This window comes from Ctenopharyngodon idella, chromosome 13 (genome assembly GCF_019924925.1).
Source record: "Ctenopharyngodon idella isolate HZGC_01 chromosome 13, HZGC01, whole genome shotgun sequence".
In the NCBI taxonomy this organism is placed as follows: Eukaryota; Metazoa; Chordata; class Actinopteri; order Cypriniformes; family Xenocyprididae; genus Ctenopharyngodon; species Ctenopharyngodon idella.
In genome coordinates, this window is record NC_067232.1 from 11,218,053 (window position 1) to 11,237,500 (window position 19,448).

The 19,448-nt window shown below is 38.6% G+C and overlaps 1 protein-coding gene across 5 annotated transcripts in view; it reads right to left on the minus strand.

Annotated features, from left to right (window-relative positions):
• The window catches only part of smap1 (small ArfGAP 1), a 119,710-nt gene that overhangs the window by 82,681 nt on the left and 17,581 nt on the right, over positions 1 to 19,448 (minus strand). For all 5 annotated transcript variants that reach the window (XM_051915932.1, XM_051915931.1, XM_051915936.1 and 2 more), the window contains exons 2-3: positions 6,265 to 6,398; positions 4,751 to 4,836 (exon numbers count right to left, since the gene is read on the minus strand). In XM_051915932.1, the coding sequence (XP_051771892.1) occupies positions 4,751 to 4,836; positions 6,265 to 6,398 (220 nt within the window). The remainder of the gene's footprint in view (positions 1 to 4,750; positions 4,837 to 6,264; positions 6,399 to 19,448) is intronic.

Consider the following 19,448-nt stretch of genomic DNA (forward strand, 5'->3'; position numbering starts at 1 on the left):
ATACACCATTTATCTTGTTTAACACATTCATTTTGTCATCATTTACTATATCCAGCAAAGTAAACAATGAAATTGACGGGTAATTCTCACAAAACTATTTTCTTCAAGCTCTTTTCAATGTAAATTAGTCTCCTTCCAAAAAAGTTAACTTGGAGACTCAAAAAGGACACCAAATGATACAAGTAGTCCATATAATTCATAAATGTATGCATACCAAAGCACCTATGAAAAAAACATTACAGAAAACAAACATTTCAGAAATCACAGTGTAGAGTATGTGTACAGTGCAACAGCAAAAGAGCTTGTTTACATTGACAAGTTGCGATACTGAACAGAACCACATGGAGATGCCAAAAAACAACTGCATACTCCTACTACAGAACATGGATCCATTCAGAATTACTCAACACAGCAACGTACACATGGCAAATCAAAACATTATCCTGAATGTGTGTGGAAAGAATGTGAATGTACTGAAATGTGTCTTTGCATAAATGCAATGTTGAGAAAGTTCACATACACGGTTTGTTTGTGCGTCAATATAACAGACTGAGGTGTGCTTACTGTACGATTCCTGTATATCACCACAATCATCATTATCTTGATTGCAATCCTCATCCATCAAAACTTTACTAGCGAGACACTGGTTTGCTTTATCCAGCTAAGAAACATAGTTTACATAGCATAGCCATACAGCAGTGGGATGTTTTGACGTTCTGTCCAGTCTGTATTTCACACAGCGTGATGCGCGAGGGCTCGCGCTCTTCAGAAACAACCACACAATTAAAGCTGCAAGCAGCGATGAAAGGGCCCTCGCACCCGCATATATATATATGGTTTATTCATAACACCCTCTTGGAAAAGTTTCAGGCGTCTTTACATTAATACCCTTTAAATCACCTACTTTTAAAAGCGAGTTGAGACACTCAGTTCAGTTCTGTTACACTCCGTCTACTGTTTTTGAATGAAGAACATAACATATCATATCCTATTCCTGGAGATCTACCTTCCTGCAAAGTTCAGCTCAAACCCTAAATCAAGCACACCTGAACAAGCTAATTAAAATTCTCAGGAACACTTAATTATGCATGGCTTCCTTAAAATGCAAGAGATGCTTTGTTGCATCGCGCTGAGTTAGAACGTGATGCAAAAGTTACAGAGAGAAGCTGGGAAGAATGATGAGGCATAAAAAAAATAGTGCTGGCATAAATAGGAGAAAGAAAAATGAGTTATACGCAGTTAAAAAAAAACACATACAGGGATTGAAAAATGAGAAGGAAACAGAGAAAGAATCCACAAGCACACCAAATGAAGCAAATACCTCTGCCATTCACAATGAGCAACAAAAGAGAAAAGAACTTCAAATTTCCTCTCTCTGCTGATCTGACGTTTATATTAACACGGCCAACTTTTCCATTAGAGAGAGAAGCGGTGATAAGTGCGAAGCGAGAGAGAGTTAGAGACCCCCGCACTGAAGCACAAAAGATCCGCATTTCCATCTGAAGAAACCACACCTGTGATAAAGCAAATTCCATCAAAGCCAGTTTGTGGAGGAAGCTCACCTCTCCTGTCCAGATTAATCCATTTTGACGGTTAAGAATATTGTACCTCATCGGTCAGCATACAAATGAAGCCATTTCCATAGCCACACCAAACGCAGGAGTGCTGATAACGGGCCACGGATGCCAGGGAAATTCAATTAGAGTTTCTGAAGGCGCCAATGAGGAGAATATGGAATTATCCTGGCCGCCACACACACCCAATTAGACTGATGGTGTGAAATAGGACGGAGGAGGATACCCGAGGCAAGAGGGATGAGGCGGGGGGGATGAGAGACATGAAGAGACTTCCTGTCAGGCCTCAGAGATGAGGTAGTTCCTGTTCAGCTCTGCTGTATGTGAAGGTGCTGAAAACAGCATCTGTTTTCTCTGGAGCCAGAGGTGTGAAGTCACACAGGCCTCTGCCTGCCAAACTCTCACACATCCACCAATATTAGAACAGGAGTTCCCAATTGGGTTTTTTTTATATATATACACTATGATATGTTTTATATATACTTTGTAACAGAACTGAACTGGCAAATGAAATGTATAAATCAAAATGTATCACCTATCTATTCTGAAATTTCTCAAAGAATTGTGTAATGTTCAAAAGTTTGGGGTTGGTAAGATTTTTGTATGTTTTTGAAAGAAGTCTCTGCAATTATTTGATCAAAAATACAGTAAAAACCATTTTGCAAAAGTTATCCTTTCCTTTTTTTCAAGCCTGAACAAGATTATGAACCTGAAATGTAAAACTTCATTAACATGAACTAAATGTCTCAAGAAATATAATGTCTCAAAAACAAAAAAGGGCTCTTAAGCTACAAGAAGAATATTCATTCATGCATATTCATGGTGGAAAATATGTAGTGTTTTTATGAGCAGAAGACCAAAGCTATCTTTGGAAAGTCTGTTAAATTAATTTATTCAGATATAAAAACTTTTTCAATTTTTTATACATCTCATTTATTGATGGTTTTCTTCCCTTTCTGTTAAAAATATGAACTGCCTTCAAGCCATAATTATAGAAATGTTCAAAAATCACTAGTGTGTCCCTGAGTTGCCTAACCCAATTCTAGTAGTGGGTGATAAGAACGATTAGCATTATGGGAAAAGGCACACATCCTTTGCAATAGCGTTAGGTGTTGTACCAACCACTGCAAATTCAAATGTAAACTGACATCACTTCAACTGCAAGATTAAAGGATTAGTCCACTTTTAAATTAAAATTTCCTGATAATTTACTCACCCCCATCTCATCTAAGATGCCCATGTCCTTCTTTCTTCAGTCGAAAAGAAATGAAGGTTTTTGAGGAAAACATTACAGGTTTTTTCTCCATATAGTGGACTTCAGTGGTCTCCAAACGGTTGAAGGTAAAAAATTACAGTTTCAGTGCAGCTTCAAAGGGCTTTAAACGAGACCAGATGAGGAATAAGGGTCTTATCTAGAGAAACAATCGGTCATTTTCGAAAAAAAAAAAAGAAATGTATATACTTTATATAAACAAATGATCGCCTTCAAGTGGTTCCACCAAAACCGCACTTCCGTATTCTTCAAAAAGCTTACAATGTATGTCCTACGCCTTCCCTATTCTACTTACGGAAAAAACGGAACTGGCACTGCGTTCGTTCCGTAAGTTGAATAGGGAAGGTGTAGGACATTCAGCGTAAGCTTTTTGAAGAATACGGAAGTGCGGTTTTGGCGGAACCACTTGAAGGCGATCATTTGTTTATATAAAGCGCATACATTTAAAAAATTTTTGAAAATGACCGATCATTTCGCTAGATAAGACCCTTATTCCTCATCTGGTATCGTTTAAACCTCTTTGAAGCTGCACTGAAACTTTAATTTTTACCTTCAACCATGGAGACCACTTAAGTCCACTATATGGAGAAAAATCTTGTAATGTTTTCCTCAAAAACCTTCATTTCTTTTCAACTGAAGAAAGAAATACATAAATATCTTGGATGACATGGGGGTGAATAAATTATCAGGAAATTTAAATTGGAAAGTGAACTAATCCTTTAACAACTGAGCAATATTTTGTTACATATACAAAAAGCACTAATACCTGTATTTTGGCAATCAAATATTGAATATCTTCATTTATCAGTGTGCAAGAGAATCCAATTTGTAGTAGAACTACCACTAAAACAGCAGATTACACTGTTTAACATACATACTCTAAATTAGGGATGTCACTTTTTACCAATTTCCATGATCGATCATCGTTTAAATTAACGATCAATTAATCGTTAGCCTTAAAACTGCAATATGCGTCTACTGCAGTGGCATATAGCCAACAGCATGACAGGGTGTGCAAATGCTGCTCAAAACACCATGTTCCTCACCAAATAAATGAGAAGGGTTTTTAGTCTAAATAAAGGGCTAGTCGGATTGTAAAATGAGTCAACCTAAAGAATTCACAAGGATTTATTACAATAGTGTTCTCATTATAATGTTGTATAATATAACAGTCCCAATCATAGTTATTATTAGTACTGCATTGCTGTTTGAGCTGCGCGCGCTGAATAAAAACCGGTAAACTGAAGCCCTTTGCTGGCGAGTTATTTAACTCAACTAAACACATCCTATATAAGATACATCAGATATATATAGGTCTACACAACATTACAACTTACATTTGCTCAAAACAAAAGGCTGCGAATGCACAAGCAAACTTAGTCATAAAGGTATAACTAGCCTTTTAACGTAAAATGGCCCCAAACATAACTCCGGCGTGCTCACTTGTCTACTGTTTGTGTTTCGCGGTTGAGCAGCACGCACGTGCATGACCTTGCTTAATCAACAATTAATCGCTAGCATCCCTATTTTAAGCCCTTCTCGGTTGCTTACAAGAGAAAAGTTGGTAGTGCTGGCTACAGAATCTGATAGTTTGTTTTTAAATTGGCAGCAGCAAGAGAAGAGTAGGACGCAACAGCACAAACTCCACAAACTCACAAATAAACACTTCTTTGCATATTATAAATCCGCAATTTGTCTTTTCTAGAGCCAAGAAAAGGGATTTTTCACTTTAATCATGTCAATTCTCTCCAGACGACCAAGAAAGCATGTGTACCACACAACAACCTCAGTCTCTGAGTAGAAAGTTGATGCTGACTTTCACCAAATGACTAGCAAAGGTCATTAGAGTATATTTGCAACCACAATTACACAAACAAAAACAGACAGATAGACTCAAGGATACTGGTCAGTTTGCGGCCGTCTGAAGTTTTCTGGGAGATGAGCTTCATACAGCTGTCTTGCCTTGGTGTTGCCCATGCTCTGCACACTCTAAACAGAGAAAGAGAGACAACAAAGAAATAACAGGTGAAAAAGAAGAGCAACACAAATCATCTTAATCCCAGGGTCCATTTGTAAGGAGAAAATCCAAGCAAGCACCTAAATAAATAAATAATTCAATAAAATTGTTATTATTACAAATTTAAAGCATAGCAGAGTACACATTATTCCATTATAAATCAAGTAGTTTCCTTTATGAAAAACATTGCAAATCATGTTTTAGTTCAGCTGGGAATTAATTCACAAACACTTTCACAGTTTTGTCAACTCTATTAGAACACTGACAGAAGTGTCCCTGTCCATTATTAAAAGTACATAAACTCAAACATACAACACCAAGCTCATATATAAATTATTAAATTTTATAGTTGATTTTATATATCAACTATAAAAATCAATAAATAAATCATCAAGTTCAATTTATGAAGAAGCAGGCTGTCTATGTAAGTGTAAATTGTAAAACCGGTGCATCTCTGTATAACATTGAGACCCTTAGCATAATTTAAAATGCATAAATGATGACCTGAGCAAAAAAACAAAAAAAAATGTATTCATTATACTGCTTGGATCCCTAAAAAGACTATATTGATCTCTCGCTTTCAATGTCAAAGTACTGCAATGACCTCCGGATAAAGAGTGACCTCATTCATCCCTTAAAGCGGTGGAATCTGATTTGTTGCTGTGCACAATCGCTGGGGCAACAGAAGTGATAGTGCAAAATATCTGTACCATGATTCATGCCACACATCCCAATTTCTAACTTCCTAATAAAGCAAAACAGTAAAACACATGAACTTTCACTTGAAACAGGCTTAAAAGAAAACTCTGGTTACAAGCTCAACAATCTGTGTGAGTTCATGGCCCTGATTTTTAATTAACCGTGTAATCCTGTACGCAACTGCTTAGAAAATCAAGGCTATGTTCGAAGATATACAAATTACTCATATTTGCATTATCAGTTCAATGTCACGTACGTCTAAGTCTGTCAGAGACAAATTAATATGAGAATGATGGATCAGAGTGAAGGAAGAGTATATGCTGAAAAACAGACAAGTAATTACCCATCAAGAATTAATTATCCATCCAGATGTCAATTAATATGCGAAGGGGAGATGCAAGACTCCCTTTTGGTTGCTTAAAAACTCATAAATCTTTCAAGCCACACTGCTCTTTACAGCACAACACACAGAGACATACAAATACAGTTACACACGTATACCTGTAATTTGAATGGTTATTTGGACCTCATGAAGCAGTGCGTTATGGAGACATCTCAGACTACACTAGATGTCCTCATAGGAAGGGCTCTACAAGGATTTTTTTGTTGGCTTGGTCAGGGCAGTAGTAGGCTGTAACATCCTGTTGAGCCCCATGAAGAAAGAAGAGACAACAATCACAGTGTTACACAAAAACACATACCTGTATCTGCTCGGGGGTCCATTGGTCCAAGTTGACTGATTTGACGCGTGATATATGCACTCCCAGGTTCCGGTGTATTCCAGCACAGCGGATACAAATAAACACACCAAGATTCCAAGAGGCCCATCGAGGTCCTGCGGGGAAAGAGAGAGAAAACAGACAGATTTTAGACCTGCAGTAAAGCACTTCCCATTATCTGAAACAGATAACACCATCATAAAAGGCAGTGAAGAAACAGCGGTTTAAAATAAATCTTCTGAGTCACGGTGCCGCCTCAAGCTCCGTCACGTAATTCTGCCTCACCATAGCATCGAATAAACTACGTTGTTTTGTGATGCCGAAAGCAAATATCTAAACAATGGAATTTTGCAGTTGGGATAATAAAATTCGATCCAAGCGCCAGATGAATGCAGCAGGTAGCCCACCTGAATCAACAGTCAATAGCTGCAGGTACTGGAATAAAACGGTGAAACTGCATTGTGAGACTCCTGATCTCATCAGCCACAGAAAAAAAGGAGAAGAAAAATGTGAATTGTGCTACAATACAGACTGCATGTGATTATCTTAAGCCCGGTGTGTAATATTCAGCTCTCAGAAGTGACTGTAATAGCACGGGGGTGGAAGGTATCGCTCTGACTGTAGATGCTAACAAAAGTAGAGACAGAGGTTATGTTTTAGTACGTTAAAAATGTTTACCAGCAACTTCACATTATTTAAGGTTATACTACGGGGCAGTGGAATGTTTGAATCTGATTGGTTGACAATGTTCTGAGGTGTGCGATTATTTTCAGGGAAAGTAGTTCCAGGAAGATCTTGACCGCATTACATGTCCATATCACTTCGCCAAATGATTTCAGATATTTCAAAGGCCCTTACAGCCTACAACAACAATAGAACCAAAACTCACAATGACAGTAACCAAGCAAATAAATAATAAATATAGAAAACAATAGGATGAAAACAACAAATTATTTCCATGTTTTTTTGCCACAAAATTACGTTTCGTTGTGTACGGAAAGCACATACTTTCTCCTGCTCTCTCCCACTCAAAAACACACACACAGTACGGACACACACTCAGCCAGAAATGTGTTGTCAGCGCTGCTCTGACGATTGTATCATTAAACTAGTTTAGCAACTTAAAAGCTACATGACATTTCTCACTAGTGAGGTAATAACGGCGCTGTTCTTGAAGCAGATAAACGTACAATTTGGCTGTTAGTAGAGATGCTGCTGCCGAACACTGTTCAGAGATGCACACAGACTCAGGTAATTCACACATGCTTAATCTCTCTCTCTCTCTCTCTATAATAACTGCATTAAAAACTGCATTAGTCTGCTATCAATGGCTCAAGCCTCCGTTAACTCTTTCCCCGCCAAACACTGAATTTTTCGGGTTTCCATGTTTTCACTGTTATGCACTCGGGGGCACTATTATGCATCTTCTGAATGAGTACAGAATCTCCCGAACGAAAACACAGACGAGGGAGATGCAGAAACGAGCATCATATGTAAGCAGATGCATATAAAAAAAATAATGCGATCATCAACAATAAACAGCATATAAATGAAAACCGCCTAATGTTACCAAGGGAAATGCTACTCCAGGAAGTGGTATAGGACTGTGAAGCTTTGGGGGTGTTAACTGCATCTATGCTCTGATAATCGTACTGAATATGATCTAGATGTAGTGTGTGATAAAAGAATCGCGATTTCCTCAGCTTTTTGCTCAAAATGTTGCTTTTTTATTAAACTTGGCTACATTCAAGTGTTAATAAAAAAATACATTTTGTGAAAATGTAACTCTAAAATGACGTTTTGGAATTAGTAACCTCCGTTGGGAAGAGATGCATAAGAAATTAGTCCTACACACAATAGTATTTTAAGGGAAAAACTTGAGAAGTATCTTGAGAAACAACATCTGAACAATGTCTTGAGGTGTGGTAACCGTAGTATAAGCGGAATAATTGAACAGTCCATTGAATTATTAGAAAATAACGCACACCTGAGGTATAACGGCCACTCCGCTTTGCGTCATTACCACCTCGGGTGTGCATAATTTTCTAATAATTCAACTGCCTGTTGTCAATTATTCCTTACATATTCTATTCATTTGGATATTGATCTGTTGCGGTTAAATAATTTCATTCATAAAGTTTTCCCTTTAAACCGGTTTAAAATTCCATACCGATATTGTCCCCTATTTTTTGAACATAGCCTTTATAAAAATATAACGCAAAACATAAACATGCAAAAATTAAAAAAATAAATAAAAATGACTAGTATGACTAGTAAACGACTAGTATTTTGAACGTCAACTCATCATTTAGACAACTAGTCTTGCACTTCCCTAGTATTTTTCAGCTCTATTCGAGAAACTGAGCGCAAGAAGTCAACAGCGTTTGTGTAAGAAGTTGTGCGTTAAAGTGGATGGATTGGGGGGTGTGGGCGCACTGGAGCGGTCCTGACAGCTTTCCGCTGGTTGGTTGGTGTTGGTGAGAGCACTGCTCCTGACGGGCTATAAATCACAGGGTTTGCTAGGAAATGGATTTCTGTGGTTCACCCGCCCTCTTTGGCTTTATCTACACCTGTCAGCCATCTTAGGACACGTCCAATTCACTTCCTCCGTCTCACGCTCTCTCGCAGTACGGAGCCGTATCCGTGGTAGCGGGGGGGGGGATGGGATCTGTATTCTGCCCGCAGGATGCCTGGCATGCTTTTGCATGCCCACCATGCAACAGTAGAGTAAACCATTGACCCCGCCAGTGCCACCCACACAGCTCCTGAATAGAAAAAGCACTCACACACTCACACGACAAGTACAGCCATTAGCATAACAAACAATACCGCACTGTTTCTTCACTTTTAAGCGTGTTCATAATTCATCCTGCATGATTGCTCAGGATATTAATGGCTATCTTGCTTCTGTTCTGTGCTCAAATGACAAAAGAGGATGGGCGACGCGTGAACAGGCTGATAAGATTCCCCCAACGTGCTGGAAAAACTCCGGTGAAAACTGCGGTAATGAGAGAGAGCGGGTTTCTAGTCTCTTATCTCTCACCCACCCCAAACTACCATCCAGCTGGCTGCACCAGCTTCGTCTGCCACCCTCCCAGATTTATTAGCCCAATAAAAGGCTGCAAGATTGTGTCTCACACCACTGCACCAGGAGCTGCATAACTCACCCACAATTAAAGAGGGTTAATTTGTCATTGAGTGGAGCCCGGTGCAGTGAAGGGTGCAGTGCCCCTGCAGAAGGGAAGTGCTAGAGGAACTCTCTCCACACCCTCCCTGCTGGACTGAAACGCTGCAGTGGGGACTGGATATGCTTATTAGTCAAAAGGTGTGGGAACCCTGAAATGAATTTCCATAATTTGTCCATGACTTTAAGGATTCTTATAAATACTTTAAGTGAAAACACACGCTCAAAGAGTATTTCAAGCAGAAGAACTGAGAATAACTAAAACAAATTATATTGACTATAGAAACTTCCATACCATTTAAGATTTTTTATGACTTTTCCATAAAAAAATAAAAAAAATCTTAAATGGCACGGAAACCTTCCAGGTTCCTTCCAGTGAGAAACACTGATCTATATGTCTGGCTTTCAAAAAGAAAGTCCAAAAGAAAAAAAAATAATAATAATAATTGTTCGCTATCATTATCGTTATTTCCGTGTTATAAATATTCAAATTATCACAGAAGTACTGAAATAAAAGTTTATAGTTGGTATATAAACACTGATGTCAACAGAATCAATCAAAATAGAGCAAATCATATCACCTTTTGAAAGTAACTTGGCGCTTCTAATAACTATTGCATCGATTACATTTTTACGCCAGTAAGTGGTGACAAGTGACTGGTAAACAAATGTATTTGTTACTGAATCAGTCATTCAAGATTCACCATAGGAGAACTGTGATCTCTGAAACAAAAAACAAAAAACAAAAAAAAACACTGATTCTCAATTTATCCAGAATCGTGCATCTCTAATACATTTAAATATTAAAATAAAATAATTAAATAATAATTCATTTTATTTTTTATATAAGTTAAAAAACAAATTTAATGCAAGGATTTAGAGTTGACAAAAGTACTGACTTCGGTACCAATTGGTACTGAAATTATAAAAATGTGAGCGCTGTTGAGCGGATTTCTAAACACCTCTGATTGGCCATTATGTTCACAAGCTCAAAAGATATGTCTGTGATTGGCTACAATGATCAACGCACAGGAGCCTTTGAAAGCACATGGAAGTGTTTGAATTTGAAAGCGGGAATGTTTGAAAGCAGGTGTCTATCAGCGGACTGGTCTCGTGTGTATCTGTGTAAGCGCTCGGTGAAGAGCGTCATTGATGACTATTTACAACGTTTTTGAAGCGTTGATCATTGAAGCCAATTATAGACATAACCGATGAGCCGTGAACACAATGGCCAATCAGAGATGTTTACGAATCCGCTCAACAGCGCTCAAAGCGTTACATTTTTAGAATTTCAGTACTGGTGGGGTACCGAAGTTGGTACTTTTGACAACTCTACAAGAATTAATTTAATATTTTACACATTAAACATATTTCTTTGTAAGATTCAACATATCAAATGAATGAACAAGTCTGGCATCACCAGCTGCCTGACAGTGTATTGCATTGAAATACATTATAAATAATACTACTGGATGAGCCACATTCAAAGTGACAAAGTATCCAATATATACACGCCTATAATAGCACATCAGTTGAACTGCTGCTACATTGCTGGCCGACCATAAACAACCTACACTGTCTCTACATTACACACAAACACTGTAGTAGACGTGTCAAAACAGAATTACTCTAATTAGAGTCAATGAAGCTGGAAGCGTCCGACTGCAACATAACTTGCAGTGTAGACTGTAGCTTTCACATAACATCTACCATTGCATGGTATATAGTCAACTATCAAGCTGAACAGCCCTACTGAGATGGATGTTAATGCCAGGTGTTAACAAGGCCTCTGATAACCAGCCAAGAGCAGAGGTCAGATAACTAAATGCTGTCTGTTTCACAGCCCTGCAGACACGTCTACATAAACAGGAAGTGCTGCAATTGAGTGGAACTGGCAGAGGTTGCAACCAAGACAGGTCATGACCTATGACCCTACCTAAGCTCTCCCATTCTGCGGGGATTGATGATGAACTCTAGCATCCAAAAGGGGCAATTTCGGCATCTCAGATGTGACATGCCCGCATGATCTTTCTACTTCCTCTTATTTTCCTCTTCCCCAGTCCATTCATTATCTCCACAGCTGGTCGCAGCAGATGTAGAGCGGTGCGGGCGAGTCCCTCAGTCAACATACATTGGCTAATAACTCACCATTCAACTCATTCACCGGATGCTGTGAACAAGTCTGCAATAGAAGAATGTGAGAGAGAAAGTGTTCTCAGAAAGACTGTGGCATGCTATATTTAGACCTGAGGAGAACATGCAATGGATGCTTTCAGCAGCTGAGTAGTGGGATAACATATTTTTGGGAGAGCCTATAAACACAGGACACCCTGGGTGTGCAAGGGGGCCCTTCCCTGAAAACTTAATTAAAAAGAAGGCCAAATAAATTATTCAGTGTCTAAACATCCAGAGTAGGGCTCGCTGGGACTTTGTGCATGTATAGGTACAGCGGGAGATTTACAGTTGCCTCTGCAGTTCCCAGGTCTCTGCCCACTTCATTGAGGAGTCACCCCTGATTTATAAGCCTGTAGCTCATTTGCCTGCGTAGAACACACATAAACAATGGGACATGGCTGATATAAGATGTGTGAATCAAAACGCATTCTTTGTCCCTCACACATGTCATCTCTGCCTTTGTAGCACCTGTCTCACTGAAAATTGAGTGGCTGCATCGTTTTGTCAATGTCACCTCAAGGCTACAAGAGAGCATTTGTCAAAATAAACAATAGTCCCTTCTGCCCTCCATCTTTCACTTCTGGGGGCACGGGTAACCGTGGCGACGAGAGCCCCCTCTCTCTTTTCACTTCCTTCCTAATCCCCTCCATCAGCTCTGCCAAAGAGGGAAGAAAGAGAGACAGGGAGAAAGAAAAGGGGGAAGAAGAAAAAAAAGAGAGCGGCACTGTACCTCACCCAGAAACCTCAAAGATCTGAAGGACCCTCCAGCTATGCTCGGGTAACACTTCAAAAGGCTGGTGCTGATTGTACCAGTCAGTTCCAGGGACAGGGGCCAGTTGTCATGTTTCAGGACCCATCATGGCTGCCCTTCATACCACCTGACTTGCTTTTAACAGCTGAATGGGATGCAAAACCTACAACAAATACCTATGAATGGCTGTGTGCGTGTACAAGAGGGGTGTTTTAGTTAGCTAGGAGAATCTGCCTGGGTCTGTAAGATTTTTTATGTTTTTGAAAGAAGACTCTGATGCCTGTGTGTGTTAGGACACCCTATTGAATTCCATATTAGGGCATAATAAAAAAATCTAGTCCTTGGCAGGTCTTAAAATTTAGAAAATAAAACCTCAAATGAACAACAACACATGACATATCACACCGAGTCATTGTTTATTTAACAAAAACTAGGCCAAAATGGAAAAGCCACGGATGACAAACTAAGGACATCCTTATTGTTTCAATAGGAATTAAGTGGGTAAGTAGCAGTCAGGCACTGCTAATCAAATGCCTTTCATTAATTGATCATCAGCAAGTGTGAGCACCTCTATAAAAGGAGAAATTCTGGCAGTTTGCTGGTCTGGAGGCTTCAGGTGTGTGTTAACACAATGCCAAGGAGGAAAGACATCATCAATGATCTTAGAGAAGCAATTGTTGCTGCCATCAATCTAAGGAAGGTTATACGGCCATTTCTAAACAATCTGAGGTCCATTATTCTACAGGTAGGAAGATTATTCTCAAGTGGAAGACATTTAAAACAGACAGACAACCCAAGAACTACGCCTCAGACTCCACAGACCTTATGTTAAATGATAAAGTTCATTACAGTACAGTTAGAAAAAGACGGGACAAGTATGGCATGTTTGGAAGGGTTGCCAGGAGTAAACTTCTCTCTATATATATATTAAAAAAAAAAAAAAAAAAAACACACATGACAGCACGGCTTAGGTTTGCTAAGTTGCATCTAAACAAACCACTAGACTTCTGGAGAAAAATTCTTTGGACAGACAAGACCAAAGTGGAGATAATGGCCATAATGCACAGCGCCAAGTTTGGTGAAAACTAAACAGCATATCAGAGCAAACACCTTATACCAAAAGTCAAGCATGCTGGTGGAGGGGTGATGATTTTGGACTTGTTTTGTAGCCATAGGCACTGGGCATCTCACAGTCATTCAGTTGACCATCGGCCACCACTCCTCTGTATACCAAAGTATCCTCGAGTCAAATGTGAGGCCATCTGTCTGACAGCTAAAGCTTGGCCAAATTTGGGTCATGCAACTGGACAATGATCCCAAGAACAGCAGCAAATCTACAGCATAATGGCTGAAAAAGAAAAGAAAAAAGGTGTTGCAATGGCCCAGTCAAGTTCAGACCTCATCCCGACTGAAATGCTGTGGCAAGACCTGTGTATAAACAAATGCCAGCAAATCTCAATTAACTGGAGCAACATTGTGAAGAAGAAATGCCAAAATTCCTCCGGAATGATGTGAGAGACTGATAAAGTCATACAGAAAATAATTACTTCAAATTATTGCTGCTAAAAGTGGATCTATAAGCAATTGAATCATAGAGTGTCCTTAGTTTGTCATCCATGGCTTTTCCATCTTGGCTTTATTTTTGTTAAATAAACAATGACACGGTGTCATATGCCATGTGTTGTTTTTCATCTTGCTGTTCATCAGGTTTTATTTTCCAAATTTTAAAACCTGCCAAGGACCAGATGATTTTTTTTTTATTATGTCCTGATATGAAAAACCATTGAATTCAGGGTAGTTAGGGAAATTATATTATATACATATATATATATATATATATATTTTATTATATATATATATATATATATATATATATATATAAATATAAAGGTCCAACAATGTGTGTGTGTACTGGTAACCCAGAGTGCACTGCAGCAATGCTGACCACACACACTCTCAGTGCAGTTCTGATAAATAATGTGTACGTGCACTGCTTTCTTTAATAGTGCATGACAGCGCTGATGATGTTTATATAATAGACTGTGTGTGTTTGTGAGTGTGTTCACGCCTCATTTGGTCTGTAAGGGCAAGCCACGCTTGTACAGTGCATCTGTGCACATCTCTAAGTCACTGTGAGTGGCGACTGCTGAGTATAGGTCACTGCACAAAGCATGCTGGGAATGTGACAGTGGGATCCTAGAGAGAAAAAAAAAAAAAAAAAAAACAGGAAGTGAGGCGGCAGAAGTTTCCTGCAGTGGCACTCAGCCTTGTCTAGGTACAAAGAGTGAATCAGCACAGCAGTTCGTCAAACACACACCTTAACGTAGGCATGGGCATGTACACACACACACACACACACACAAAAACACACACACTTTTGGACTGCATAAGGTCACCTATTGAGCCTTTTAAAAGTGCTGCTGCCATTTTCTTAAAAGCCTCCATTTTTCTCTCATTAAAAAAGGTGATGGTGGAAAACAACCACATCACACAGAGAACACCGCACACATCCATCTCAACCTGCACCTTTTCAGCACCAAATAACAGGCTGTGAATGTGCATGTGTGTATTTATTATCCATAACTGGAGGAGAAAATGTGTCTGGTTATGTAATAGAGTGGAGTGAAGGGGGGGATCGGGGTATGCTGCCCCGTCCATCACAGTCGTGCCCATTAGTGTTGGTGCTAGCTGTACGGACCCCCAGCTGTCTGCCATAGTGAACACACTTGATGCAGTCTAAAGGCCCCTTCACACCAAACAGGAGACGAAAAAGCTAAACGAATCGCAGGCGAATGGTCTATTCACACCAGGAGTGAAACGAATATAGGGCTGAACATTCACGCTGGTTCAACAGATGCCATAACGCACCCTTCAGCTGGTCTATTAGAAGCACAGGATGCAGGAGAAGCAAATTCATTTACTAAATTCAATAATAAAAATATAAATATTGAAACACAGATGTGATGTTTAACTGAAGTCATCTGCAGTTTTTGTAAGATGTAATTTAGAGATGCGCCATAAAGTACTGGCTGATAGCAATAAGCCAATAATTATTTTCAGGTTAAGGATGATAACAGAAAAATTCTAAACAGTTTTATCAAAATAAATTAAAAGTAAAACAATAAAACTAAAATTAACATTTTTAAATGCTACAAGTGAATTTAGGCATCACAACATCTACAATTTGAAAAAAAAAATGAGATTAGCTAAAGATCACATTTAAGAGTATTAATAAATAAGTGCTTTTATAGATTAAGTGTTTTGAAACTGTTTTCATTATTGATAATAATAACTGTGTCTTGAGTATTAAATCAGCATTTTAGAATGATTTCTGAAAGATCACGTGACACTGAAAACTGGAATGGCTGCTGAAAATTCAGCTTTGCCATCACAGAAATAAATTACATTTCAACATATATTACAATAGAAACAGTTATTTTGAATTGTAATAATACATTAAAAAACAGTAATATTGTGATGTATTTTTTTAATTAAATAAATGCAGCTTTCATGACTTCCTTCAAAAACATTAAAAAAATCTTATCGACCCCAAACTTTTGAAGCGTATGTGTAGTCTATGTGTGTGTATAAATATAAAAATATATATATAATGCTGGGGCAGCAAACTTTAATGTGCAGAATATAGACAGAAGAGTACTGATAGGAATAAACTATGTCTCACAAAGGGCAAAAGTGTGAATGTTTGCTGAATATTTATTCAAACAACTTGCTAATAATGGGTTATGCCTGTAGTTCTCAGGGTGTTCTTGAGCTGCAAACAAGAAAATCTGTTTTTGTGCAAATGTTCTTCCCTGGTCCAGGGTTTTTCCTGCAATGAAAATATTTTGGTGGCAGCCAAAATCAATCTTTGTCCCTCCAAAGATTTATTTAATCATTTAATGTTATAACACCTGCCGCAGTACCAGTACCTACTGATAGCCAGCTGCTTTAAAACACTCCCGTGAGTTGTATGAGTTTGTATGAGTACTCTGTGAAGAGCATCAAAGGTTTCTATTTGAAGCGTTGAGCTTTGTAGCCAATCACAGACATATCTGTTGAGCATGTGAACACAATGGCCAATCAGATGCGTTTAAAGGGGTTAGTTCACCCAAAAAGTAAATTTCTGTCATTAAGTACTCACCCTTATGTCATTCCTCAACCATAAGACCTTCGTTCATCTTTGGAACACAAATTAAGATATTTTTGATAAAAACCGATGGCTCAGTGAGGCCTGCATTGACAGCAAGTTAATTTACACTTTCTACCACCCAGAAAGGTACTGAAGGCATATTTAAAACAGTTCATGTGACTACAGTGGTACAACCTTAATGTTATGAAGCGACGAGAATACTTTTTGTGAGCCAAAAAAACAAAATAACAACTTTATTCAACAATATCTAATGATGAGCGATTTCAAAACACTGCTTCATGAAGCTTCGAAACTTTACGAATCTTTTGTTTCGAATCAGTGGTTAGGAGTGTGAGTCACGTGATTTCAGTAAACGAGGCTTCGTTACGTCATAAGTGTTTTGAAATTTCAATGGTTCACTTGACAACTGATTCGAAATAAAAGATTTGTAAAGCTTTTATTTTGGATGTATTGTAAGTACTGGGCTTGCAGTTCACATGGGTAGGGTACTTTATGTAAGACCAATTTTGACCCAGGAAAAACCCTGCTGGTCTGAACAGCTTCATATGAATACATTGTTTCTTTTCAAACTGTTGTTGGTGCTGAACATTTGCATTTAGTGCGAAAGGGCCTAAAGGAGACAGAAGAATCCAAAAGGGGGTCGACCTAGAATCATGCATCATCCTGAGCTTAAACCGCCCATCTTCCAGCACTGCACAGTATGGTAACAAAACTAATTGGTGTTGATGGGAGTCAAGAAATGTACTGGAACCGTGAGATTACGCTGTGCTGCGCCTGGGAGTGTTTTCAGATCCTTCCTAGTATGATCAATCCCAAAAACACCCACACACAAGGAAATAAACTAAAAAACCAAGTGTGAAACAGAAGCGCATCGCAAGCGTATCTAAATACCAACCGTAACAGCAGCAAGCGACCCGCAGAGCAAAGAGGATTTATCTGAAAACTAACTGTAAAACGAAACACTGACACTGAATACATATAGCTCTCCCCTCTGAACTATGTGAAAGAACGAGAGTGTAAAATCCTGAAATAGACTGAATGTAATAAATGTACCCATGAACACAGGGCTTCACACAAACCAAATTACAACCTGTCAGATTCTCAGCTGGTGCTTCCAAAAAATGCACCAAGAAGATTGATCAGCCAGCCCCCTGTGATGCTACAATACTTAAGGCAGTCAACAGAGAAAGGTCAGAAATGAGAAGGAGCAGGGCAGCTGGGAAAGGTAATTCAGGATCAGGTCATTTCTGAGCTGAACTCATATGGATCAGAACGATGTGAACTTATATGGTTCAAAAAGATGTGAATATAAAGAATTATAAGGATACAGAGATGGAAAGAGCACCATGTTCAGAAAAAAAGAGCCAGTGAGGACTCCACTGCACTGCTTTAACTGTACCGCATCCTCACAGCACCCCCTGGAGGGAAAGAATGACAGGATGATGGCTAACACAGAAGCTCTTTAAAAGGTGACAAAAGGCACCAAAAATGACAAAGTGAGATAAAACGTATGTGAAAGCTGACTAACTGGTTGAAATAGATCAAATCAAGCTCTTAAAGGAATAGTTCACAGAAAAAAGAAAGTTCTGTCGTCATGTACTTACCATCACGTCGTTCCAAACCTGTATGACTTTCTTATGTTGGACATAAGACATTTTGAGAAATGTCTCAAAAAAGGGTCAACAGACACCAAAACTGTTTGGTTACCAACACGCATCAAAATATCTTCTTTTGTGTTACACAGACAGTCATACAGGTTTGGAACAACATGAGGGTGAGTAGAGGATGACAGAACTTTCTTTTTTCGGTGAACTGTCCCATAACAACCTTGACTGGATCTACTCCAACCAATTAGTCAGCGTTCACATGCTTATCTTAATTTGTCATTTTTTGGTGGCTTTGTTCAACTTTTGAAGAAATTCCTGCATAAATGATGACAGAACTTCGATTTTGGGGTGAAATAATAATGATATTGTTTATATTATTTGTATTTATATAATTGTTTATTGTTTCTTATCATATAATCAAAATGGCAAGTTGTATGTAGACAACTTGCCCATATAAATATCTTGGAGTACTTCTTTATAGGGCTGCAGGATTTATCGTACGATATGAAAAATAACATTGAACACGATTATTGCTTAATGCGATTCTTAGTGCGATTATTAAAGGCTTTAATTATTTTTTTTATGCGCAGCTTATCAATGAAGTATAGCTCCAAATGCTAATCCATCTGAAAGCACTGCAAGTTTGAGTCGCTTATGTACATTTGAAAAAGCAACACGCGTCAAACATCTTTCCAGACATAAGAAGCATTTATTAACATCTTGTCCAACAAAAGACAACATTTAATAACATGTTTTTATTCCAAACTCACTTCATAACGACAGTTTAGCATCCTTCTGTGAGATGATGTGGCTTCTTACACAGAATAAGGCAGTTGTGTGTTTATTAGTCATGTTTAATCAAAGTGTTTCAATCTTCTATTTATTCAGCAACAGCGATATGATGTGTGTTATCTTCTTTTGCGGCAGGGCATATTTGGAGTTTCTGCGCAAGAGCGCCCTCTGGCTTTCAGCTGGAGAAGCATTTACTACTGATCACAGAGCCATACAGCTCTAAAAAGCTGCGCATAAAATAACCGAAGCCTTTGCCAAATCACGTGTGGTTTAATCACGATAAATCGTGCAGCCCTACTTCCTTACTTTGATTATTGCAAACAATTAGACTACTGGTTAGGAATGTGCCCGATGCCGAATACTATGTTCGGAAAGGAAATTACGCATTCTACGGAGCCCCTAAAAGGACATGGTGATCGGAAAAATTACGTGACCACACATTTTACAAGATTTGTCAATGATGCTCAGGATAAGTTGCGCACCAAATCCTCCAACAACATCCTGTCA